The sequence below is a fragment of the Coregonus clupeaformis genome, chromosome 33 (genome assembly GCF_020615455.1).
Source record: "Coregonus clupeaformis isolate EN_2021a chromosome 33, ASM2061545v1, whole genome shotgun sequence".
In the NCBI taxonomy this organism is placed as follows: Eukaryota; Metazoa; Chordata; class Actinopteri; order Salmoniformes; family Salmonidae; genus Coregonus; species Coregonus clupeaformis.
The window spans coordinates 23379379-23406517 of NC_059224.1; the positions used below are offsets into that span (position 1 = coordinate 23379379).

Consider the following 27139-nt stretch of genomic DNA (forward strand, 5'->3'; position numbering starts at 1 on the left):
TGACCCCTCTGCAAAACATGACTTAGTACTTGGTGGCAAAACCCTTGTTGGCAATAACAGAGGTCAGACGTTTCTTGTAGTTGGCCACAAGGTTTGCACACATCTCAGGAGGGATTTTGTCCCACTCCTCTTTGCAGATCTTTTCCAAGTCATTAAGGTTTCGAGGCTGACGTTTGGCAACTCGAATCTTCAGCTCCCTCCACAGATTTTTATGGGATTAAGGTCTGGAGACTGGCTAGGCCACTCCAGGACCTTAATGTGCTTCTTCTTGAGCCACTCCTTTGTTGCCTTGGCTGTGTGTTTTGGGTCATTGTCATGCTGGAATACCCATCCACGACCCATTTTCAATGCCCTGGCTGAGGGAATGAGGTTCTCACCCAAGATTTGACGGTACATGACCCCGTCCATCGTCCCTTTGATGCGGTGAAGTTGTCCTGTCCCTTTAGCAGAAAAACACCCCCAAAGCATAATGTTTCCACCTCCATGTTTGACGGTGGGGATGGTGTTCTTGGGGTCATAGGCAGCATTCCTCCTCCTCCAAATACGGCGAGTTGAGTTGATGCCAAAGAGCTCCATTTTGGTCTCATCTGACCACAACACTTTCACCCAGTTCTCCTCTGAATCATTCAGATGTTCATTGGCAAACTTCAGACGGGCATGTATATGTGCTTTCTTGAGCAGGGGGACCTTGCGGGCGCTGCAGGATTTCAGTCCTTCACGGCGTAGTGTGTTACCAATTGTTTTCTTGGTGACTATGGTCCAAGCTGCCTTGAGATCATTGACAAGATCCTCCCGTGTAGTTCTGGGCTGATTCCTCACCGTTCTCATGATCATTGCAAATCCACGAGGTGAGATCTTGCATGGAGCCCCAGGCCGAGGGAGATTGACAGTCCTTTTGTGTTTCTTCCATTTGCGAATAATTGCACCAACTGTGGTCACCTTCTCACCAAGCTGCTTGGTGATGGTCTTGTAGCCCATTCCAGCCTTGTGTAGGTCTACAATCTTGTCCCTGACATCCTTGGAGAGCTCTTTGGTCTTGGCCATGGTGGAGAGTTTGGAATCTGATTGATTGATTGCTTCTGTGGACAGGTGTCTTTTATACAGGTAACAAGCTGAGATTAGGAGCATTCCCTTTAAGAGTGTGCTCCTAATCTCAGCTCGTTACCTGTATAAAAGACACCTGGGAGCCAGAAATCTTTCTGATTAAGAGGGGGTCAAATACTTATATCCCTCATTAAAATGCAAATCAATTTATAACTTTTTTGACATGCGTTTTTATGGATTTTGTTGTTGTTATTCTGTCTCTCACTGTTCAAATAAGCCTACCATTAAAATTATAGACTGATCATTTCTTTGTCAGTGGGCAAACGTACAAAATCAGCAGGGGATCAAATACCTTTTTCCCTCACTGTACTATTTTAAGGACACAGTATATTTTACATTAGTTATCTTTTGTTTGTTATTAGTCTCATTCTTCAGCTACCCTCAACCCCTCCCATCTATCTTTGAAGATCGTCCAGTTTTGATTTCTATTTGCCATATCTTTTTCAACTGTGTTGTGATGTTTCACAAAAGTTCTGAACCTTTCTATTCTCATAATTTCTACAGATAATTAAAGATAAACATTTTTGCTAAGAGTATTATTATATTTTGATTGACTGACTATGACTTTTCAAATCACCCAGCAGTGCTATTTGCAGAGTTAGCTCCAGGTAAATGTTGCAATTCTTCAGCCATTCCTGAACCTGCGACCAAAAACAAGCTACATACAGTGGGGAAAAAAAGTATTTAGTCAGCTACCAATTGTGCAAGTTCTCCCACTTAAAAAGATGAGAGAGGCCTGTAATTTTCATCATAGGTACACGTCAACTATGACAGACAAAATGAGATTTTTTTTCTCCAGAAAATCACATTGTAGGATTTTTAATGAATTTATTTGCACATTATGGTGGAAAATAAGTATTTGGTCAATAACAAAAGTTTCTCAATACTTTGTTATATACCCTTTGTTGGCAATGACACAGGTCAAACGTTTTCTGTAAGTCTTCACAAGGTTTTCACACACTGTTGCTGGTATTTTGGCCCATTCCTCCATGCAGATCTCCTCTAGAGCAGTGATGTTTTGGGGCTGTCGCTGGGCAACACGGACTTTCAACTCCCTCCAAAGATTTTCTATGGGGTTGAGATCTGGAGACTGGCTAGGCCACTCCAGGACCTTGAAATGCTTCTTACAAAGCCACTCCTTCGTTGCCCGGGCGGTGTGTTTGGGATCATTGTCATGCTGAAAGACCCAGCCACGTTTCATCTTCAATGCCCTTGCTGATGGAAGGAGGTTTTCACTCAAAATTTCACGATACATGGCCCCATTCATTCTTTTCCTTTACACGGATCAGTCGTCCTGGTCCCTTTGCAGAAAAAACAGCCCCAAAGCATGATGTTTCCACCCCCATGCTTCACAGTAGGTATGGTGTTCTTTGAATGCAACTCAGCATTCTTTGTCCTCTAAACATGACGAGTTGAGTTTTTACCAAAAAGTTCTATTTTGGTTTCATCTGACCATATGACATTCTCCCAATCCTCTTCTGGATCATCCAAATGCACTCTAGCAAACTTCAGACGGGCCTGGACATGTACTGGCTTAAGCAGGGGGACACGTCTTGCACTGCAGGATTTGAGTCCCTGGCGGCGTAGTGTTTTACTGATGGTAGGCTTTGTTACTTTGGTCCCAGCTCTCTGCAGGTCATTCACTAGGTCCCCCCGTGTGGTTCTGGGATTTTTGCTCACCGTTCTTGTGATCATTTTGACCCCACGGGGTGAGATCTTGCGTGGAGCCCCAGATCGAGGGAGATTATCAGTGGTCTTGTATGTCTTCCATTTCCTAATAATTGCTCCCACAGTTGATTTCTTCAAACCAAGCTGCTTACCTATTGCAGATTCAGTCTTCCCAGCCTGGTGCAGGTCTACAATTTTGTTTCTGGTGTCCTTTGACAGCTCTTTGGTCTTGGCCATAGTGGAGTTTGGAGTGTGACTGTTTGAGGTTGTGGACAGGTGTCTTTTATACTGATAACAAGTTCAAACAGGTGCCATTAATACAGGTAACGAGTGGAGCACACAGGAGCCTCTTAAAGAAGAAGTTACAGGTCTGTGAGAGCCAGAAATTTGCTTGTTTGTAGGTGACCAAATACTTATTTTCCACCATAATTTGCAAATAAATTCATTAAAAATCCTACAATGTGATTTTCTGGATTTTTTTTCTCAATTTGTCTGTCATAGTTGACGTGTACCTATGATGAAAATTACAGGCCTCTCTCATGTTTTTAATTGGGAGAACTTGCACAATTGGTGGCTGACTAAATACTTTTTTTCCCCACTGTATGTCTCCCGAGAGTCTCCCGAGTGGCGCAGTGGTCTAAGGCACTGCATCGCAGTGCTAGCTGTGCCACTAGAGATCCTGGTTTGAATCCAGGCTCTGTCGTAGCCGGCCGCGACCGGCAGACCCATGGGGCGGCGCACAATTGGCCCAGCGTCGTCCAGGGTAGGGGAGGGAATGGCCGGCAGGGGATGTAGCTCAGTTGGTAGAGCATGGCGTTTGCAACGCCAGGGTTGTGGGTTCGATAAAATAATGTATGTGCTAACTGTAAGTCGCTCTGGATAAGAGCGTCTGCTAAATGACTAAAATGTAAATGTACATATGGACAGTACCAAAACTAGTAAGGTACTTAATTGTTACCCAGAAATGATTTGGTATTGAGATAAAAACAGCTGCAATCTTTAAATCAATAAAATATTATAGAATTGAACCTGAATATTTATTATGTATCATCATTTTTCAGAATGGGTATTGCATGCATTTGTATGTTTTGATTGAAATTAAAAAAAGGTCAAATTGTTTCTTATTTAGCTTGAGGTTTCTGAGCCTGTATTTGAGAAGCACATGAATACATACACAAGTAGTGCTGAGAGATTAGTGCTTTTTGAGGTCGGTTTGGATTCGGTTCGATTCCCCCCAACAATATCACGTTTTTTTATTTTGGTTTCAATATTTACTTTTTTTTTTTTTTTTTACATGAAATGCACTATACATTATGTGGGTTGAATGCTCTATCAACACAGAATAAAACCATTCATAAAAATCCCATGATGCTAGTGAATGCCCATTACTGCTTATCACTTATTAACCATAACTTATTCACATTACTTTACTAAAATATTTCAGTTGCTGTGTATTTTACATTTGTTTTAGGCCTATTTGATTACTTTATTATTCTATTCCAAGTCATCATCTCATCTCTATAGAGCTGCTGCCTATGCTGTCTAACAAAATCACTATTTTAGTAGTTCTTCAAAGTAAATAAGGCATACCTTTATGACTGCTGAATTCCAACTATCAATCTTCGATCATGTATTTTCAGGTAGAGATAACTGCTCTCTATCCCTCTCGATTGCACTCTCTTCTGTCTCTTCTCTCTGTCTCAGACCGGACAAGTACTTTTTCAACATTTTGTTACGTTACAGCCTTGTTTCAAAAATGATTTAATTGTTTTTTCGCCTTCATTAATCTACACACAATACCCCATGACGACAGAGCAAAAACAGGTTTATAGAAATGTTTGCACATTTATTAAATATTAAAAACCGAAATATGACATTTACATAAGTATTCACACCCTTTACTCAGTACTTTGCTGACGCACATTTGGCAGCGATTACAGCCTCAAGCCTTCTTGGGTTTCTCTCATTCTTCTCTGCAGATCCTCTCAAGCTCTGTCAGGTTGGATGGGGAGCATCGCTGCACAGCTATTTTCAGATCTCTCCAGAGATGTCCTGTCGTAAGGTAAACCTTCTCCCAAGTCTGACGTCCTGAGCACTCTGGAGCAGGTTTTCATCAAGGATCTCTCTGTACTTTGCTCCGTTCATCTCTCCCTTGATCCTGACTAGTCTCCCAGTCCCTGCCGCTGAAAAACATCCCCACATCATGATACTGCCACCACCATGCTTCACCGTAGGGATGCTGCCAGGTTTCTTCCAGAAGTGACGCTTGGCATTCAGGCCAAAGAGTTCAATCTTGGTTTCATCAGACCAGAGAATCTTGTTTCTCATGGTCTGAGAGTCTTTAGGTGCTTTTTGGCAAACTCCAAGCGGGCTGTCATGTGCCTTTTACTGAGGAGTGGCTTCCATCTCGCCACTCTACCATAAATGCCTGATTGGTGGAGTGCTGCAGAGATAGTTGTCCTTCTGGAAGTTTCTCCCATCTCCACAAAGGAACTCTGGAGCTCTGTCAGAGTGACTATCAGGTTCTTGGTCACCTCCCTGACCAAGGCCCTTCTCCCCCGATTGCTTAGTTTGGCCGGGCGGCCAGCTCTAGGAAGAGTCTTGGTGGTTCCAAACTTCTTCCATTTAAGAATGATGGAGGCCACTGTGTTCATGGGGAACTTCTATGCTGCAGACATTTTTGGTACCCTTCCCCAAATCTGTGCCTCCTGTCTCGGAGCTCTTCGGACAATTCCTTCGACCTCATGGCTTGGTTTTTGCTCTGACATGCAGTGTCAACTGTGGGACCTTATATAGACAGGTGTGTGCCTTTCCAAATAATGTCCAATCAATTGAATTTACCACAGGTGGATCCAATCAAGTAGTTGAAACATCTCAAGGATGATCAATGGAAACAGGATGCACCTGAGCTCAATTTCGAGTCTCATAGCAAAGGATCTGAATACTTATGTAAATAAGGTATTTCTGTTTTTTATATTATTATTATTTATATTACATTTAACAAACCAAACATTGAAATACCGTTATGTAAGGTAAAGTAAAAATCCAAACTGGTTCGTGCATCAATACCAGTATATAGTAAAATACGGTTTACTGCCCAGCCCTACCTGGTATTCCCTTTATAATGATGTCATAGTGGTGTAATAACACATGCACATGCACCGGGACATTCCCTGACACTATTGTAAGAGTTACAGCTGACGTGTACCATGTTTTACCATGTTAGAGTGTAGGACTGACATCACTGGAGTTCGAACCCCCAACACAACAACACAAAGACCCGTTATATGCCCACGTGTGTTCAGGCAATGGTTTCAGATGTGACAATGATGTGTTTATTCACTCCCATAAAAGCAGCCCTGAACATTTGGATATTCAGTGTTCAGAGCTTTATGGTTATCTTATTTTCCCATACTTTCTCAGCCCCCAAAACATCAGACATGTGTGTTTCACTTCACCTCACTCCTTCAGCAAAGACAGCTTTGTTATGTTTATCTCACAGTTTGCTCTAGTGTATCCTCAACTCAAGAGGCCTACTCCCCCAACGCCAAAAAAACATCCAGGCAACCCCCTCACACAGAGAGGCCGCGTCCACCCCCGCACCCCCAGATGGGGCCAGCCAGTGTGTGTGGGAGGTGGGGGGTGCTTTTACATGGTATTATCGTTGAACCGACAGAGGGTAAAATGTGTGTCTGTGGGAGAAGAGCTCTGATAACTAGCTGAACAAAGCTGGGATTTCAAGGCAGTATGTGCCGCTGCCCCCATGGCTCACTGGGGCCAGGTGATGAGGTCTGGTCTGGATGAAGGGGTTGGACATTTCCATCATATTGCTTCAACAATTCCAGCATGGTGTATAGGGTTTGGACAACACACAGCGGCTAACATTAGCATAGTTAGACGCTAATGTGATTTGGTCTAAAATCAGTACATCGTGAGTTTGGTTCCTTCAGGCAGAGGGAGACAAACCATGCTGCACCCAACACCGCATCCCCACCTCCCAACCCTAGTTAACCCTGCCTCGGGTGATTTCCACAGCTGCAGAGAGAGATGTAATGAAGGAGGGAGGGATGGAGGGATCTAGTATCAGGTTTCACATCAAAAGCACCCTTCTTCACTTCAAAGACACAATTCACAACTGAAACCATTGCCGGAACTGAAGCCAACCAATCTTATCTGTGTTTACAACCTTATTTCCCTTTTCCCCCTCCTTCTCTCCCTCTTTCTCATTCCCCCAATACTCCTCTTCCCCCTCACCCTCAATCCCCCCCCCCAGGTGTGTAAGCAATAGAATAACCGCCCAGCTTGTTGCTATGGGAGACACCACGACACCAAAGACATGGGTCACTGGTTTTACTCTCATCCTGCGAATGACTCTTTAAACCATTCTACCAGATTAAAAGTTGTATAAAGTTGCCCCAAGACACTGATCTAAGGTTAGTTTGTGTCCCCCTCCCTAATAATTAATGTTAGGATTGGGCTAATGTAAACTGATCTTAGATCTGTGCCTAGTGCAACTTCTACCTGGAGCAGCAGACTGCTGCCAGGAGGACCCAGCTGGCTGCTACGGCACTCACACCTGTTTTACACATTATAATGACCGTAGAACGAAGGGGTGAGAAGTTACAAATGATGCTGCTGAAGGCTGTTAAAGAAAGTGGATCGATTCTTCGGCTTTACTGAACAGATTCTTGGAGACGAGCGGGAGGGTGTGTGTGTGTGTGTCAGGCAGACTTTTGCCATGGCCCCCACCTCTACCCCACCCCATGCGTAACACTTATGCTGGGAGGAATGTGTGGTCCTCCTCCCTCCTCCACTCCTACTCCTCCTACGGCTGTGCCAACATTCCACACGGACTCCTAACCACACACCAGAGAGAGAGAGAACTTTAACTATTTGCACACCATTATAACACTGTACAGTGGGGGGAAAAAGTATTTAGTCAGCCACCAATTGTGCAAGTTCTCCCACTTAAAAAGATGAGAGAGGCCTGTAATTTTCATCATAGGTACACGTCAACTATGACAGACAAATTGAGGAAAAAAATCCAGAAAATCACATTGTAGGATTTTTAATGAATTTCTTTGCAAATTACGGTGGAAAATAAGTATTTGGTCACCTACAAACAAGCAAGATTTCTGTCTCTCACAGACCTGTAACTTCTTCTTTAAGAGGCTCCTCTGTCCTCCACTCGTTACCTGTATTAATGGCACCTGTTTGAACTTGTTATCAGTATAAAAGACACCTGTCCACAACCTCAAACAGTCACACTCCAAACTCCACTATGGCCAAGACCAAAGAGCTGTCAAAGGACACCAGAAACAAAATTGTAGACCTGCACCAGGCTGGGAAGACTGAATCTGCAATAGGTAAGCAGCTTGGTTTGAAGAAATCAACTGTGGGAGCAATTATTAGGAAATGGAAGACATACAAGACCACTGATAATCTCCCTCGATCTGGGGCTCCACGCAAGATCTCACCCCGTGGGGTCAAAATGATCACAAGAACGGTGAGCAAAAATGTCCAGGCCCGTCTGAAGTTTGCTAGAGTGCATTTGGATGATCCAGAAGAGGATTGGGAGAATGTCATATGGTCAGATGAAACCAAAATAGAACTTTTTGGTAAAAACTCAACTCGTCGTGTTTGGCATCCAAAGAACACCATACCTACTGTGAAGCATGGGGGTGGAAACATCATGCTTTGAAACATCGTGCTTTTTCTGCAAAGGGACCAGGACGACTGATCCGTGTAAAGGAAAGAATGAATGGGGCCATGTATCGTGAGATTTTGAGTGAAAACCTCCTTCCATCAGCAAGGGCATTGAAGATGAAATGTGGCTGGGTCTTTCAGCATGACAATGATCCCAAACACACCGCCCGGGCAACGAAAGAGTGGCTTCGTAAGAAGCATTTCAAGGTCCTGGAGTGGCCTAGCCAGTCTCCAGATCTCAACCCCATAGAAAATCTTTGGAGGGAGTTGAAAGTCTGTGTTGCCCAGTGACAGCCCCAAAACATCACTGCTCTAGAGGAGATCTGCATGGAGGAATGGGCCAAAATACCAGCAACAGTGTGTGAAAACCTTGTGAAGACTTACAGAAAACATTTGACCTGTGTCATTGCCAACAAAGGGTATATAACAAAGTATTGAGAAACTTTTGTTATTGACCAAATACTTATTTTCCACCATAATTTGCAAATAAATTCATTAAAAATTCTACAATGTGATTTTCTGGAGAAAAAAATCTCATTTTGTCTGTCATAGTTGACGTGTACCTATGATGAAAATTACAGGCCTCTCTCATCTTTTTAAGTGGGAGAACTTGCACAATTGGTGGCTGACTAAATACTTTTTTCCCCCACTGTACATAGCCCTAATATGACATTTGAAATGTCTCTATTCCTTTTAAACTTTTGTGAGTGTAATGTTTACTGTTCATTTTTGATTGTTTATTTCACTTTCATTTATTATCTATTTGACTTGCTTCCCATGCCAATAAAGCCCTTTGAATTTAAGTGAATTGTTGACAAGTTCATTGATTAATGCATACTATAATACTAGCATGTTCAGTCCTGTCCACTGCCCAACCCCTAACTACATGTAAATACACTGATGAAATGGTTCAGAAATTAAGTGATTTCATGGAATGAAACACAACACACACACACACACACATACGCCTGCTTCCGTGTCAAACAGCACACTCTGACTTACGAACGACCTTTCCCACATCCAGTCAAGCAGCAGCCGCAAATTCAGCAGCTCAGTGCTATCAGACTCACGGCGGGAACCCAGGGTGTGTGTGCGAGTGTGTGTGAATCTGAGATGGCAGACACTGCTGCCCTGTCTACACACTGACCCCTCCATGCCCTTTTCACAGCTAGCTCACGTTCCCTATCCCTTTCTCCCACTCCCTCTCTCTCCCTCTCTCAACTCAATTCAAAGGGCTTTATTGGCATGGGAAACATGTTTACATTGCCAAAGCAAGTGAAATGGATAATAAACAAAAGTGAAATAAATAATCAGAAATTAACATTAAACATTACACTCACAAAATGTTCAAAAGAATGGAGGCATTTCAAATGTTATATTACTGGCTATATGCAGTGTTGTAACAATGTGCAAATATTTGAAGTACGAAAGGGAAAATAAATAGACAGATGCAGTGCCTTCAGAAAGTATTCATACCCCTAGACTTATTCCACATTTTGTTGTGATACAGCCTGAATTAAAAATGGATTCAATATATCTACAGACAATACCCCATATGAAAAAGTGAAAACATGTTTTTAGAAGTTTTTGCAAATTTATTGGAAATGAAATACATACATTTCTCATTTACATAAGTATTCACACCCCTGAGTCAAAACATGTTAGAATCACCTTTGGCAGCTATTACAGCTGTGAGTCTTTCTGGGTGAGTCTCTAACAGCCTTGCACACCTGGATTGTACAATATTTGTCCATTTTTCTTTTAACAATTATTCAAGCTCTGTCAAGTTGATTGTTGATCATTGCCATACAGCCATTTTCAAGTCTTGCCATAGATTTTCAAGCCGATTTAAGTCAAAACTGTAACTAGGCCACTCAGGAACATTCAATCATCTTGGTAAGAAACTCCAGTGTAGATTTCAGCTAGTGTTTTAGGTTATTGTCCTGCTGAAAGGTGAATTCGTCGCCCAGTGTCTGTTGGAAAGCAGACTGAACCAGGTTTTCCTCTAGGATTTTGCCTGTGCTTATAGCTGTATTCCGTATATATTTATATCCAACAAAAACTCCCTAGTCCTTGCTGATGACAAGCATACCGATAACATGATGCAGCCATCACCATGCTTGAAAATATGAAGAGTAGCACTTGGTGATGTGTTGTGTTGGATTTGCCCCAAACATAAAGCTTTGTATTGAGGACAAAAAGTTAATTTCTTTGCCACATGTTTTGCTGTATTACTTAAGTGCCTTGTTGAAACAGGATGCATGTTTTGGAATATGTTTTAATACTGTATAGGCTTCCTTCTTTTCACTCTGTCTTTTATGTTAGTATTGTGGAGTAACTACAATGTCGTTTATTGCACCCCTCCTCAAATAACCTACACTCGATCCCTCCGATGTCAACAACTACAGACCAGTATCCCTTCTTTCTTTTCTCTCCAAAACTCTTGAGTGTGCAGTCTCTAGCCAACTCTCCTGCTATCTCTCTCAGAATGACCTTCTTGATCCAAACCAGTCAGGTTTCAAGACTGGTCATTCAACTGAGACTGCTCTTCTCTTGTGTCACGGACGCTCTCCGCACTGCTAAAGCTAACTCTCTCTCCTCTGCTCTTATCCTTCTAGACCTATCTGCTGCCTTTGATACTGTGAACCATCAGATCCTCCTCTCCACCCTCTCCGAGTTGGGCATCTCCGGCACTGCTAACTCTTGGATTGCGTGCTACCTGACAGGTCGCTCCTACCAGGTGGCATGGCGAGAATCTGTCTCCGCACCACGTGCTCTCACCACTGGTGTCCCCCAGGGCTCAGTTCTAGGCCCTCTCCTATTCTCTCTATACACCAAGTCACTTGGCTCTGTCATATCCTCACATGGTCTCTCCTATCATTGCTACGCAGACGACACACAATTCATTTTCTCCTTTCCCCCTTCTGATAACCAGGTGGCGAATCACATCTCTGCATGTCTGGCGGACATATCAGTGTGGATGTTGGATCACCACCTCAAGCTGAACCTCGGCAAGACAGAGCTGCTCTTCCTTCCAGGGAAGGACTGCCCGCTCCATGATCTCGCCATCACAGTTGACAACTCCATTGTGTCCTCCTCCCAGAGTGCAAGGAACCTTGGCGTGACCCTGGACAACACCCTGTCGTTCTCCGCTAACATCAAAGCGTTGACCTGATCCTGCAGGTTCATGCTCTACAACATTCGCAGAGTACGACCGTACCTTACACAGAAAGCGGCACAGGTCCTAATCCAGGCACTTGTCATCTCCCGTCTGGATTACTGCAACTCACTGTTGGCTGGGCTCCCTGCCTGTGCCATTAAACCCCTACAACTTATCCAGAACGCTGCAGCCCGTCTGGTGTTCAACCTTCCCAAGTTCTCTCATGTCACCCCGCTCCTCCGCACACTCCACTGGCTTCCAGTTGAAGCTTGTATCTACTACAAAACCATGGTGCTTGCCTACGGAGCTGTGAGGGGAACGGCACCTCCTTACCTTCAGGCTCTGATCAGACCCTACACCCAAACGAGGGCATAATCCACCTCTGGCCTGCTATCCCCCCTACCTCTACGGAAGCACAGTTCCCGCTCAGCCCAGTCAAAGCTATTCGCTGCTCTGGCACCCCAATGGTGGAACAAGCTCCCCCACGACGCCAGGACAGCAGAGTCACTGACCACCTTCCGGAGACACTTGAAACCCTACCTCTTTAAGGAATACCTGGAATAGTATAACAGTGATCCTTCTACCCCCCCCCCATCAAAAAAATAAAAAGGGTGGTTGTCCCAATGGCTATCCTAAATTGAATGCACCAATTTGTAAGTCGCTCTGGATAAGAGCGTCTGCTAAATGACTTAAATGTTAAATGTTTATCCATCTTCAGTTTTCTCATATTTGTATTTGTATTTATTATGGATCCCCATTAGCTGCTGCCAAGGCTCCTGTTCATGGGGTCCAGCAAAAATGAAGGCAGTAATATACATTATAATACCAATTTTAAACATGAAATTACATTTTATAACAGATTTCATAATACATTAAGAGTGTGCCCTCAGGACACTACTCTACTACAACACACAATCCAGGTGTACGTGTGTATAGTGTGTACAGTGGGGAAAAAAGTATTTAGTCAGCCACCAATTGTGCAAGTTCTCCCAAAGATGAGAGAGGCCTGTAATTTTCATCATAGGTACACGTCAACTATGACAGACAAATTGAGAAAAAGAATTCCAGAAAATCACATTGTAGGATTTTTTATGATTTTCTTTGCAAATTATGGTGGAAAATAAGTATTTGGTCACCTACAAACAAGCAAGATTTCTGGCTCTCACAGACCTGTAACTTCTTCTTTAAGAGGCTCCTCTGTCCTCCACTCGTTACCTGTATTAATGGCACCTGTTTGAACTTGTTATCAGTATAAAAGACACCTGTCCACAACCTCAAACAGTCACACTCCAAACTCCACTATGGCCAAGACCAAAGAGTTGTCAAAGGACACCAGAAACAAAATTGTAGACCTGCACCAGGCTGGGAAGACTGAATCTGCAATAGGTAAGCAGCTTGGTTTGAAGAAATCAACTGTGGGAGCAATTATTAGGGAAATTGAAGACATACAAGACCACTGATAATCTCCCTCGATCTGGGGCTCCACGCAAGATCTCACCCCGTGGGGTCAAAATGATCACAAGAACGGTGAGCAAAAATCCCAGAACCACACGGGGGGACCTAGTGAATGACCCGCAGAGAGCTGGGACCAAAGTAACAAAGCCTACCATCAGTAACACACTACGCCGCCAGGGACTCAAATCCTGCAGTGCAAGACGTGTCCCCCTGCTTAAGCCAGTACATGTCCAGGCCCGTCTGAAGTTTGCTAGAGTGCATTTGGATGATCCAGAAGAGGATTGGGAGAATGTCATATGGTCAGATGAAACCAAAATAGAACTTTTTGGTAAAAACTCAACTCGTCGTGTTTGGAGGACAAAGAATGCTGAGTTGCATCCAAAGAACACCATACCTACTGTGAAGCATGGGGATGGAAACATCATGCTTTGGGGCTGTTTTTTCTGCAAAGGGACCAGGACGACTGATCCGTGTAAAGGAAAGAATGAATGGGGCCATGTATCGTGAGATTTTGAGTGAAAACCTCCTTCCATCAGCAAGGGCATTGAAGATGAAACGTAGCTGGGTCTTTCAGCATGACAATGATCCCAAACACACCGCCCGGGCAACGAAGGAGTGGCTTCGTAAGAAGCATTTCAAGGTCCTGGAGTGGCCTAGCCAGTCTCCAGATCTCAACCCCATAGAACATCTTTGGAGGAGTTGAAAGTCCGTGTTGCCCAGCGACAGCCCCAAAACATCACTGCTCTAGAGGAGATCTGCATGGAGGAATGGGCCAAAATACCAGCAACAGTGTGTGAAAACCTTGTGAAGACTTACAGAAAACGTTTGACCTGTGTCATTGCCAACAAAGGGTATATAACAAAGTATTGAGAAACTTTTGTTATTGACCAAATACTTATTTTCCACCATAATTTGCAAATAAATTCATTAAAAATCCTACAAAGTGATTTTCTGGATTTTTTTCTTCTCATTTTGTCTGTCATAGTTGACATGTACCTATGATGAAAATTACAGGCCTCTCTCATCTTTTTAAGTGGGAGAACTTGCACAATTGGTGGCTGACTAAATACTTTTTTCCCCCCACTGTAGGTGTGAATAAAACAGGTAAAAATACTAAATACTTTTCTGTTTGTGATTTCAAAATTCAGACAAATGAGCAGTGTAAAATACAAACATTTAGGAAAAGTCAGGGAAGGAACAGGACATAACTTTTTTTTGGCAGATTTTGTTAATTTACAAAATCAAACATCAGTGGCCATTGGCCAATGGCGGTTCTAGTGTTAAGAATGATGGAGGCCGCTGTGTTCTTGGGGACCTTCAATGCTGCAGAAATGTTTTGGTACCCTTCCCCAGATCTGTGCCTCGACACAATCCTGTCTCAGAACTCTACAGACAATTCCTTCGACCTCATGGCTTGGTTTTGCTCTGACATGCACTGTCAACTGAGGGAGTGTGCCTTTCCAAATCATGTCCAATCAATTGAATTTACCACAGGTGGACTCAAATTAATTTTATCAATTTTAGAATAAGGCTGTACCGTAACAAAATGTGGAAAAAGTGAAGGGGTCTGAATACTTTCCAAATGCACTGTATATACAAAAGTATATGGACATGGTTCGGGATAGGCCTCTTAGTTCCAGTGAAGGGAAATCTTAATGCTACAGCATACAATGACATTCTAGACGATTCTGTGCTTCCAACTTTGTGGTAACAGTTTGGGGAAGGCCCTTTCCTGTTTCAGCATGACAATGCCCCAGTGCACAAAGCGAGATCGATACATAAATGGTTTGTCGAGATCGGTGTGGAAGAACTTGACTGGCCTGCACAGAGCCCTGACCTCAATCCCATTGAACACCTTTGGGATGAATTGGAGCGCTGACTGCGAGCCAGGCCTAATCGCACAACATCAGTGCCTGACCTCGCTAATGCTCTTGTGACTGAATGGAAGCAAGTCCCTGCAGCAATGTTCCAAAATCTAGTGGAAAGCTTTCCCAGAAGAGAGAGGCTGTTATTGCAGCAAAGTGGTGGACCAACTCCATATTAATGCCCATGATTTTGGAATGAGATTTTCGACGAGCAGGTGTCCACATACTTTTGGTCATGTAGTGTATATGTTGAAGAGGGTGGGGATCAAGCTGCATCCCTGTCTCAACCCACAGCCCTGAGGAAAGAAATCTGATGCCAAATTGAGTCAAAAGCTTTTTTGAAATCGACAAAGCATGAGAAGACTTTGCTTTTGTTTTGTTTTGTTTGTTTGTCAATTAGTGTGTGCAGGGTGAATATGTATTCTTTCGTAGGGTAATTTGGTAAAAAGCCAATTTGACATTTGCTCAGGACGTTGTTTCACTGAGGAAATGTAGGAGTCTGCTGTTAATGATAATGTAGAGGATTTTCCCGAGGTTGCTGTTGACACAGATCCCATGGTAGTTATTGGGGTCCAATTTGTCTCAGCTTTTGTGGATTGGGGTGATCAGTCCTTGGTTCCAAATATTGCTAGAGCTGAGGATGATGATAAGTTTAAGTTTAGCCAATTGGAATTTCAGGTCTGTATATTTTATCACTTCATTTAGGATACCATCAACACCACAGGCCTTTTTGGGTTGGAGAGTTTGTATTTTGTCCTGTAGTTTCATTCAATGTAATTGGAGAATCCAGTGGGTTTTGGTAGTCTTTAATAGCTCATTCTAAGATCTGTAATTGATCATGTATGAGGGACCTGTTATTTCCCTCATTAAAATGCAAATCAATTTATAATATTTTTGACATGGGTTTTTCTGGATTTTTTTGTTGTTATTCTGTCTCTCACTGTTCAAATAAACCTACCATTAAAATTATAGACTGATAATTTCTTTGTCAGTGGGCAAACGTACAAAATCAGCAGGGGATCAAATACTTTTTTCCCTCACTGTATCATTGACTATGTACAGACCCAGGGTGCGACAGAGCTGCAGGAGTTGTGGCCCATTTTTGTTGGTTGTTTTGCCGTAGTTGTCTCTAGGGGGGCATATTGGGAATGCTGTCACCTTCAGGTAGGTGTTCCTCCCCCTGTGGGCTGAGAGTGTCAGGTCCTTGTACAATTCTGGCATTTAGGTCGCCACAGACTGGGCCTGGAAGTGGTTGATCTCCCCCTCTAGGATGGAGAAGCTGTCATCGTTAAAGTATGGGGTTTGGAAAGGCACACATCTGTCTATATAAGGTCCCACAGTTGGCAGTGCATGTCAGAGCAAAAACCAAGCCATGAGGTCAAAGGAATTGTCCGTAGAGCTCCGACACAGGAGCTGCAGCATTGAAGGTCCCCAAGAACACAGTGGCCTCCATCATTCTTAAATAGAAGAAGTTTGGATCCTCCAAACAAACTGAGCAATCGGGGGAGAAGGGCCTTGGTCAGGGAGGTGACCAAGAACCCGATGGTCACTCTGACAGAGCTCTAGAGTTCCTCTGTAGAGATGGGAGAACCTTCCAGAAGGACAACCATCTCTGCAACACTCCACCAATCAGGCCTTTATGGTAGAGTGGCCAGATGGAAGCCACTCCTTAGTAAAAGGCACATGACAGCCCGCTTGGAGTTTGCCAAAAGGCATCTAAAGACTCTCAGACCATGAGAAAAGATTCTCTGGTCTGATGAAACCAAGATTGAACTCCTGGGCCTGAATGCCAAGCATCACTTCTGGAGGAAACCTGGCACCATCCCTACGGTGAAGCATGGTGGTGGCAGCATCTTGATGTGGGGATGTTTTTCAGTAGCAGGGACTGGAAGACTAGTCAGGATTGAGGGAAAGATGAACGGAGCAAAGTACAGAGAGATCCTTGATGAAAACCTGCTCCAGAGCGCTCAGGACCTCAGACTGGGGCGAAGGTTCACCTTCCAACAGGACAACGACCCTAAGCACACAGCCAAGACAACACAGGAGTGGCTTCGGGACAAGTCTCTGAATGTCCTTGAGTGGCCCAGCCAGACCCCGATCTAACATCTCTGGAGAGACCTGAAAATAGCTGAGCAGCGACGCTCCCCATCCAACCTGACAGAGCTTGAGAGGCGATGCAGAGAAGAATGTGAGAAACTCCCCAAATACAGGTGTGCCAAGCTTGTAGCGTCATACCCAAGAAGACTCTAGGCTGTAATCGTTGCCAAAGGTGCTTCAACAAAGTACTGAGTAACGGGTCTGAATACTTATGTAAATGTAATATTTCCGTTTTTTTATACATTTGCTAAAATTTCTAAAAACCTGTTTTTGCTTTGTCATTATGGGGTATTGTGTGTAGATTGATGAGGGGGGGAAAAAATAATTTAATCCATTTTAGAATAAGGCTGTAATGTAACAAAATTTGGAAAAAGTCAAGGGGTCTGAATACTTTCTGAATGCACTTTCAATCTTGGGTCTTGCCCATTCACCCAGTGAATGGCACACGTACACAATCCATGTCTCAATTGTCTCAAGGCTTAAAAATCCTTCTTTAATCTGTCTACTCCCCTTCATCTACACTGATTGAAGTGGATTTAAGAAGTGACATCAATAAGGATCATAGCTTTCACATGGATTCACCTGGTCAGTCTACGTCAGTGTTTCCCAACCCTAGTCCTCGAGTACCCCCAACAGTACACATTTTTTATGTAACCCTGGACAAGCACACCCAATTCAACTTGTCAACTAATCATCAAGCCCTCAATGAGTTGGATAAGGTGTTTTTTCAAGGGCTACAACAAAACTGTGTACTGTTGGGGGTACTCGAGGACCAGGGTTGGGAAACACTGATCTACGTCATGGAAAGAGCAGGTGTCTTTAATGTTTTGTATACTCAGTGTATGTCTGGATTTGATTAGAGCTTTGATCCGCATGAAAATTCAAGCCTGATGCTACCTGAGCCTGATGAGCCCTACATTAAAGACATTTTATGATCCCAAGCCCAAAAAATACTAAATGATTGTGTCATTATCCAATACATAGCCTGTTATATAGGCTACCGCACAGTACGCATGACAGAACAACATAAAAGCCCACAGATGTAGCTATGCTCCTTGTGTAAATAAATGAAACAAGCTCAAGCAGGTTACTATTTGTGAGAGTGGACTGTATTACTGTACTGTATTGTATTATACAACATTATATGGACTGGAATTACACACCTCGTTCAAACCATGAAGCTGGGAGAGAACATGCGATGCTGGTGCAGGACATGCGGCCTACAAAGTTACAATTGTAGGCTAGCAAATTTGATTTAAATTTTGAAATATAATAGGGCCTATTTCACATTTGTATAATTTGTAGGCTGACGCATATATACCTTTCATAATATTTCCCCTAATGCTATTAGTCTACGTCCTCTTTCTCTCTCTATTGTTGCTTCATTCTTTCCTCCCTTTCAACAGTTAAATGAAATAAGTGTTGTTGTCCTTATCTTCATCATTGTAATGACATGCTTGAATAATATAGGACTAAAATAAGATGCAGACGTCTTACACTTCTCTTCACGAAGACTGAATGGTTATGTGTCTGAATAAATAACTGCTCTTCTTTCAAACTACCTGTGAGTTCTATTGGCTGCTGTATTTAACATTCAGTAAACAAGAGCTTCCATCCCTCTTTGAATAGTCTATTAGTATAAGAAATGCAAAAACAAAATGTCCAGCAAACTATTCTAGTATAGCTTTACCTGGAACGTTTTTAAGGAGAGAGGCCAGCGGAGCACAGGTGCCTATTGCGCTAGAGAAAGAGGCTATAAGTTAGAAGCTTATTATGCATAACCCATTATTCATTAGCTAAATATAAGGCTAATACTGCATTTAATTTAATACCTGGAAGAGGTAGAGAGAAAGACTGGGAGAGAGTGCTCGCGTGTGCACTAATTTAAACTGGGCAGTTGGATTTAAAGCAAGATATTCGAGCGATAGGCTGTTTTAAAACTCTGCAGCAGCAATTTAAAAAAATAATCGTTACAATCAAAAAATAAGGTGACCATCGAAAGCCAGATGGATATGTGTAAATTAGACGCGCATTCAGTCCTTATACAGTGAGGGAAAAAAGTATTTGATCCCCTGCTGATTTTGTACGTTTGCCCACTGACAAAGAAATTATCAGTCTATAATTTTAATGGTAGGCTTATTTGAACAGTGAGAGACAGAATAACAACAACACAATCCAGAAAAACGCATGTCAAAAATGTTATAAATTGATTTGCATTTTAATGAGGGAAATAAGTATTTGACCCCCTCTTAATCAGAAAGATTTCTGGCTCCCAGGTGTCCTTTATACAGGTAAAGAGCTGAGATTAGGGAGTGCTCCTAATCTCAGGTTGTTACCTGTATAAAAGACACCTGTCCACAGAAGCAACCAATCAATCAGATTCCAAACTCTCCACAATGGCCAAGACCAAAGAGCTCTCCAAGGATGTCAGGGACAAGATTGTAGACCTACACAAGGCTGGAATGGGCTACAAGACCATCACCAAGCAGCTTGGTGAGAAGGTGACAACAGTTGGTGCGATTATTCGCAAATGGAAGAAACACAAAAGGACTGTCAATCTCCCACGGCCTGGGGCTCCATGCAAGATCTCACCTTGTGGAGTTGCAATGATCATGAGAACGGTGAGGAATCAGCCCAGAACTACACGGGAGGATCTTGTCAATGATCTCAAGGCAGCTGGGACCATAGTCACCAAGAAAACAATTGGTAACACACTACGCCGTGAAGGACTGAAATCCTGCAGCGCCTGCAAGGTCCCCCTGCTCAAGAAAGCACATATACATGCCCGTCTGAAGTTTGCCAATGAACATCTGAATGATTCAGATGAGAACTGGGTGAAAGTGTTGTGGTCAGATGAGACCAAAATGGAGCTCTTTGGCATCAACTCAACTCGCCGTATTTGGAGGAGGAGGAATGCTGCCTATGACCCCAAGAACACCATCCCCACCGTCAAACATGGAGGTGGAAACATTATGCTTTGGGGGTGTTTTTCTGCTAAGGGGACAGGACAACTTCCCCGCATCAAAGGGACGATGGACGGGGTCATGTACCGTCAAATCTTGGGTGAGAACCTCCTTCCCTCAGCCAGGGCATTGAAAATGGGTCGTGGATGGGTATTCCAGCATGACAATGACCCAAAACACATAGCCAAGGCAACAAAGGAGTGGCTCAAGAAGAAGCACATTAAGGTCCTGGAGTGGCCTAGCCAGTCTCCAGACCTTAATCCCATAAAAATCTGTGGAGGGAGCTAAAGATTTGAGTTGCCAAACGTCAGCCTCGAAACCTTAATGACTTGGAAAAGATCTGCAAAGAGGAGTGGGACAAAATCCCTCCTGAGATGTGTGCAAACCTTGTGGCCAACTACAAGAAACGTCTGACCTCTGTTATTGCCAACAAGGGTTTTGCCACCAAGTACTAAGTCATGTTTTGCAGAGGGGTCAAATACTTATTTCCCTCATTAAAATGCAAATCAATTCATAACATTTTTGACATGCGTTTTTCAGGATTTTTTTGTTGTAATTCTGTCTCTCACTGTTCAAATAAACATACCATTAAAATTATAGACTGATCATTTCTTTGTCAGTGGGCAAACGTACAAAATCAGCAGGGGATCAAATACTTTTTTCCCTCACTGTATTACTGTAGCATAGGCTGTGCTGCAGCAAATGTAGGTCTACCTGTTACAAAATGTTTTTTACCATGATGAGATGATAGGTCTACATGCATTGTGAACTGCGTTCCATACTGAGATGGGCTGTCTGTCCCCACTCTGAGCGTTGATGATTGATCACGCAGAAAGCAGAGAGAAGGCCGTAGAGAAGCCAGATTTAGACATCACATATAATTTAGCAGTTCCATTTCACGTCATGACGTTCATATAAATAATTTATTATTATTTACCGGATTCTCACAGTTATTTATCCCGGGAAAAGGAAGTGGGTTTGGGCAGGAAATCTCTGTAAATCTCGGTAACCTGGTTCCTGCTATTCCACCCTAGTCTGTGCTGTCTGGGGTGTATGGACTAGCTCTCTGAGCTCCACCATCTCTCTCTCCAGCTCAGTGGATTTATCTCTCTCAACAATAGAAGAGCAGTGCAGTTGTGGGACCTGGGTCTGTTCAGTGCTAGGGGTTGACTCTCCTTTTGGGGCTGCTCGTCTGCTGGGCAATTTGAGGTGGGGGTTTGATTAGACTCACTCAGGATGGGGGAGTCGTCACCAAGAGTGAGCTTCTCCTGCTGCGCTCTCTTTGATCCTGTAAAAGTCCTGCTGAAACTGTTTGATTTTGCCATGCACCATCACTGTTCAAGCCTTGTACAAGTTGATGTTTCAGTTTCATGATCCTCAATGGCCCATGGTGAGTTTCCACCATGGGCCAATACCCTCTGTTGGATTCTAGCTTGAAATATACTTATTCATGTTATCATATCAGAATTTATTGAGTACTTTACATGTATAAGAAATGTATATGTTGGGGTCAATGAAGGGTGAATAGGAACTTGGTGTATAGAAAGTTACTGAGTGAGACAAGGGGAAGTGCAGAAAGTTAATATTCTGTTCAAACATGTTATTGCTGAATATTAATATTCCTAAGGAAGGAGGCAAAGATCAACAGTCTAGTTTCAGTTCCTGATAAGGCAGGTCAGTTGCTGAGGAACTAGGACCATGAGGGATGTGGAACTCAACTCGAGATAAGGTCAACAGTTGAAGAGAGAAGACACTGCTGGGAGGGGGTCCACAGGGGCCCACCCCAAAGACCATCTGATTACAGTCCTATCTCACACACACACACATTTCCGCGCACATGAGAGTCCTATACTTAGGCAGGGCCATGACAATACCAGTAAGAGGAACCTACTGTGTTTTCTGCCTAACAACAGAGAAGGAGTGTCTATCTTAGAAATGCAAGGAGATGACTCCGACTAGTTGGAAGGTATAAATATGTGCTTGTGTGACTTGTATGTGGGTTGAATAAACTTGGTTTGAGGTTTTCCTAGTCGTCCGTTTGAGTTTTTTACTCTGTTTGTTCACAACCTAACACCTCTCTCGACAGAGGGGTAGTGTGCTCTTATAGCACTGTGCCATGCCAGGGGATGGTCTGTGAGGAAAGCTACTTACGTTGTAACGATCAGCAAATAGTGTCTCTGAATTGTCATTGAGGAGCTTCTTTTTGTACTTATTCCGTGCAGTATTATTTTTTATATTTAAGGGGTACTGTACTGTGATGACCTCTGCACAGGAAGAAGCCATGGAGCAGAGGGCCTCAGAGGCCTCTGAATTTGGGTGGGGGAGGCTGTGATGCTCTGCTGCCATTGTTGGGCTCAAGGGTTTCACACCTCTCACTTCACACCTCAGTGCAAATTTAAGTTGCAGCCGGGAGGTCTGTCCTGTCCTAGCAAGCTTGGTAGCTTAGTAGCCTATACTTAGCATCAAGTCATTATATATAAAATATCTAGAGATGATTGTCTTTTACTTTTTAGCTTCAGAAGTAGCTTCAGACTGAACATTACTCACTCAGTTTTGGGTTGGATGGTATTTCCAGGTTTTTCTGGAAAGTCCTTGGTAGTAAGAATCCTTCCAGGTAATTTTGCCCAAACTAAACATTTTAGGTTTGGAATTTTGATTTGGAGTAAAGGGTTTGATTTAGAGGATAGTATACTGTATAAGTCCTTCTGAAAAAAATCAAAGTTTATATAAGATTATGCAACTCTAAATACATTTTTTGGCAGAAAAAAACAGGAGCCCATGACCTCTCTGCTACCAGTCTCTCCCTCTATCTCCCCCTTTCCCTCTCTCTCTCTCACACACACTCCTTCTCTGTGTGTCTCTCTCTCTCTCTTTCTGTCACACCCTGATCTGTTTCACCTGTCTTTGTGATTGGCTCCACCCCACTCCAGGTGTCGCCCATCTTCCACATTATCCACTGTGTATATATACCTGTGTTCTCTGTTTGTCTGTTGCCAGTTTGTCTCGTCAAGCCTACCATATTTTTTCCCGTACTCCTGTTTTGCTCTAGCCCTTTTTCCCCGGTTTTGACCATTCTGCCTGTCCTGACCCTCAGCCTGCCGTTCTTTACCTTGTGACACTGTTCTGGATTACCGACCTCTGCATGCCCCGACCCTGAGCCTGCCTGACGTTTCTGTACCTTTCGGACTCTGCTCTGGATTACTCACCTCTGCCTGCCCTTGACCGGTCATTTGCCTGCCCCCTGTTTTTGTAAAAAACTTTTGCTATTTCGAACTGTCTGCATCTGGGTCTTATCCTAAGCCATGATACTTTCAATTCAATGGGATTTATTGGCATGGGAAACATGTTTACATTGCCAAAGCAAGTGGAATAGATAATAAACAAACCCCACCTCTCTTTCTCTCTCTCTCACAAACACACACACTCACGCAAACCCCTCACTCTCACTCAAGCGCTGATGTCCACTTCCACCACTGTCTGACACTGTTTTTCTTAGCTGAAGTTGCTTTGGACAAGATTCTCACACACACACACACACACACAATCCCCCCTCCCCACCTCCCCTACACACACCTCTTGATGTTTTGATGGTAAGTTGAAAACGGCCTGTGGTGATATAGACCCATCTGTGTCTGACCCTGAGAAATTCTACACAGAGGTCAAGCCCACTACGGCAACATCAGAGGGACACATTTCACCGACATCACAGGGCTGTCTGCCCCCTGCCAGTTAACCTCCAGGCCTTAGAGAGCTCAACAGAACAGAACATCTTTAAAAAGCCATGCAGCTTTTTACATATACAGAAATGTGGTCTAGTTTCCAGTCCAACTCTTCAAAGAGCCAGGCAGCTACTGTACTGTACCTAGATCTAGACGGGCTCAATCTACTCATCCAGAGCCACACACATCGAATGTCATTTCATAATGCCCTCAGGCTGATTCTAAAGCTTTGAGTGAAATGGTTGATACTCTGCTATGCCTCTGTAGCATAAGATTCAATCAAACCTCTCACAGAGAAAACATTTTTCTCTCAAATAGGGAGCAAACCACTTGCCACTGCAGCAGACAATATGCTAGACAAATTAGATTGTGGTGTCATGCCCTGTAGTAAACAGAGGGAGGAATGTGTGTGGTGTGTGTGAGTGTGTCAGTATGCGTTCCTATAACTAGGGTTTGAGGCCTGTTTTAATAAGCGTTCTCTCTCTGTCTGTCTAGACATTGTTATGGTCCCCACTGCCTGCCCTGCCACTCCAACCCAACAGTCAGTCCTCTGAAGCAGGCTCAACAACAAGCCTGGGTTATGGAGGGAAAACACCACAATAACACTACTTAACCCGTGTCTAGGGTGTGATACAACACCATCTCATTGAGGATGTGGTATGGTACTGTCCTGCCCGTGGCCTGTCGTGAGGCATGTGGGAACAGGGACAGAGAATCAGTATGGTATTGGGCCATGATAGAGGATAGAGGTAGAGTGTAGGGTATGAAGGTGTAGGGTGTAGTGTATGTTACCTGGTGACCTACTCCTGGTGGTACACATTGAGCACATACAAAAAGGTACAGGTCAGGGACAGTGGATGGGTATGGTATGGAGCCATGGTAGAGTGTTTGGTTTAGGGTGCAGGGTTTAGTGTTTAGGGTTTAGGCTGTAGTGTTACCTGGTGACCCAGGGTTCAATACTGCAACCAAAACAGTCGCATTTGCGACGTTTGACTTGGCAGTGCTACACACATTTTTTATTGGTCTCAAGGGTGCCAGTGAAAAAATTTGACCTGGTCACGTTAGTTTTAGGTTCACAATTTTATTCAGACAGTAATGTGCAATTGACCAAAAATAAACCAACTTTCTGAAGAGGCAACAATGGCATGGGAATGCCCGTCTGTGTGTGTCAAGGCTCGACATCCGGGCCAGTCATCCCCGTCAGTGGCCCACTTGGGCCAGCGGAAAAAATATTGTAATAATGCTATTTTTAATCTAGGCTATATAATTTATACAAAAACTGATGGATTTCCAAAGCTGTTCGTTCGTTATGTCGATTATTTATCACACGCACTGCACACATACAGTATAACCTAGATTATCTGTGTGGAAGAGAGAGCGCACAGATCTCCAACAGCTGGTTGTTGCATGGAGCAAAGACCGACAGCGGTAGGAAAGATGTTCCAAGTTATGATATCAACCAGTAACTGCTAACGCAAGAATGGGTTTAGGCTGTAGTGTTACCTGGTTGGGGTGAAGGGTTTAGTGTGTAGGGTGTAGGGTTTAGGCTGTAGTGTGTAGTGTTACCTGGTGACCTCCTGCTCCAGGCGGTACACGTCGGGGTGAAGGGTTTAGTGTGTAGGGTGTAGGGTTTTGGCTGTAGTACATAGTGTTACCTGGTGACCTCCTGCTCAAGGCGTGACACATTGGGGACGTAGAACATGACCCCGAAGAAGAGCAGTGGCTCGTTGCCAAACTTATCCAGCTGTTTCTTCAGAGGCTTCTCCAGCTCTACCCAGCGCTGGGACTGGGGCTGGGCCTTCCCCTGGAACCACAGGCCAAAATAATGGGTCTGGGGGGGGAGACAGAGACAGAAAGTAATGATTACACATTACAGACATATTTTATTGCATCTGAAAAGGGTTTGTTTCCAGAGAGATACAACAGCAGCAGCATGTCGAGAAGGGTATGGTGGTCCTGCCTGAGATACTGTATCTGTTGTCTTGTGATGTTTTTGTGATTTGTTGTGGACAATGATAAGTAGAGGCCAGGGACCTCATTTATCAATATTGCGTAGAAACTATTCTAAAATACTACTTAAGAAACAGAATTTTTGATGTTCATACGCATAGAAAAAGTGTGATTTATCAAACAATCCTATGCGCGTCATGCGCACACCGGTAGGAGATAAACGTTGATAAATACCAATTGTTCTCAGCCTCAGTGCTTGTGAACGACCTTGGCTATTTGCATTTTGAAACGCCCCCATTTAACCATATATGGTCATCCCTTTAAAAACGGTGGGAATATACAACACTATACCATGAAATAGACTACAACAGCGCTAAAAAACCTTAGCATTTTTTTCAAGACTGCAATAGAGGTTGTGAAAAGTACTGAGGATACGAAGAGGCAGGACGCAGACGCAGGAATTAACAAGGTCAAGGTTTTACTCAAACAATGACAAAGATAATTAACAAAGAGAGAGTACATGACACGAAGCAAAAACAATCACACACAACATATTACAGAACAGTCCAGGGCTAAATAGGGGTGGTGATGAGATGATGAGATGCAGGTGCGCTGGAGGTGACTAGGGTGCGTTGGGTTTCCATTCCAGTGTTGCCGAGGTGGTGCGCTCAGACCGGTGGCTCAATAGACCGGCAAATCAGAGCGCCGGAGGGGAGACGTGACAGACGTGCTAGTGTAAGAGATTGAATACAACCAAAAGTTTTTTTTGGCTTGCTCAGTTGAGGTTTGACCAGTAAAAAAAGAAGCAGCTACAAAGAGAGGCCCATTAAGACAATTAATGTTGCTTTAGCGATGGCAAATTTACTTCAAATGAGTAGGCAACACTCACCATCCTCAACAGGTCCTTCCTGTAGGCGTATAGGCCAACATTGCTGCAGAATGAACGAGTTGTGCGTTCCACCTGGACACCTTGCCATAACCTATCACCAGCACATTAAGAGTGGAAGCATTTTCTGTTCACATAGTTGAACTAGTTTTGGTATGGTGTTTTTATGGCTATTGCTCCGTTCGTATTTGGGAACCAATTGATGGTAAAAGAAAACATCAATTGGTTCCGAAATTGATGTGCACCGGAATGGCATGTGTTTGCTTCTCTAAAGTAGTAATTAAATCCTCGCAAAGATCCTATACGAACCATCATATAATTGGCATATACATTACTCTTACTGAATTTCCACGTGGGCGAGGATATTGGCAATTTAATCAAAGCCTATTGGATTATGTTTTTAACTAGGACAGAGGAATTTATAACTAATTTTTTCCGACATAACATAGGTACAGCAAATCCCCTTATTGTATGGGACACCTTTAAATGTGCCTTTAGAGGCCATGCAATTCTGTACTCATCTCGAAAACAAAAGCATTTAGGTCAAAAGAGTCCACACTAACAAA

At 43.5% G+C, this 27139-nt stretch overlaps 1 protein-coding gene across 1 annotated transcript in view; it reads right to left on the minus strand.

The window, feature by feature from the left end:
• LOC121548815 (tyrosine-protein phosphatase non-receptor type 14-like) overlaps positions 1-27139 on the minus strand; it is a 98601-nt gene that overhangs the window by 39145 nt on the left and 32317 nt on the right. Inside the window, exon 3 of the mRNA XM_045210214.1 lies at positions 25393-25568. Within this exon, the coding sequence (XP_045066149.1) occupies positions 25393-25568 (176 nt within the window). The remainder of the gene's footprint in view (positions 1-25392; positions 25569-27139) is intronic.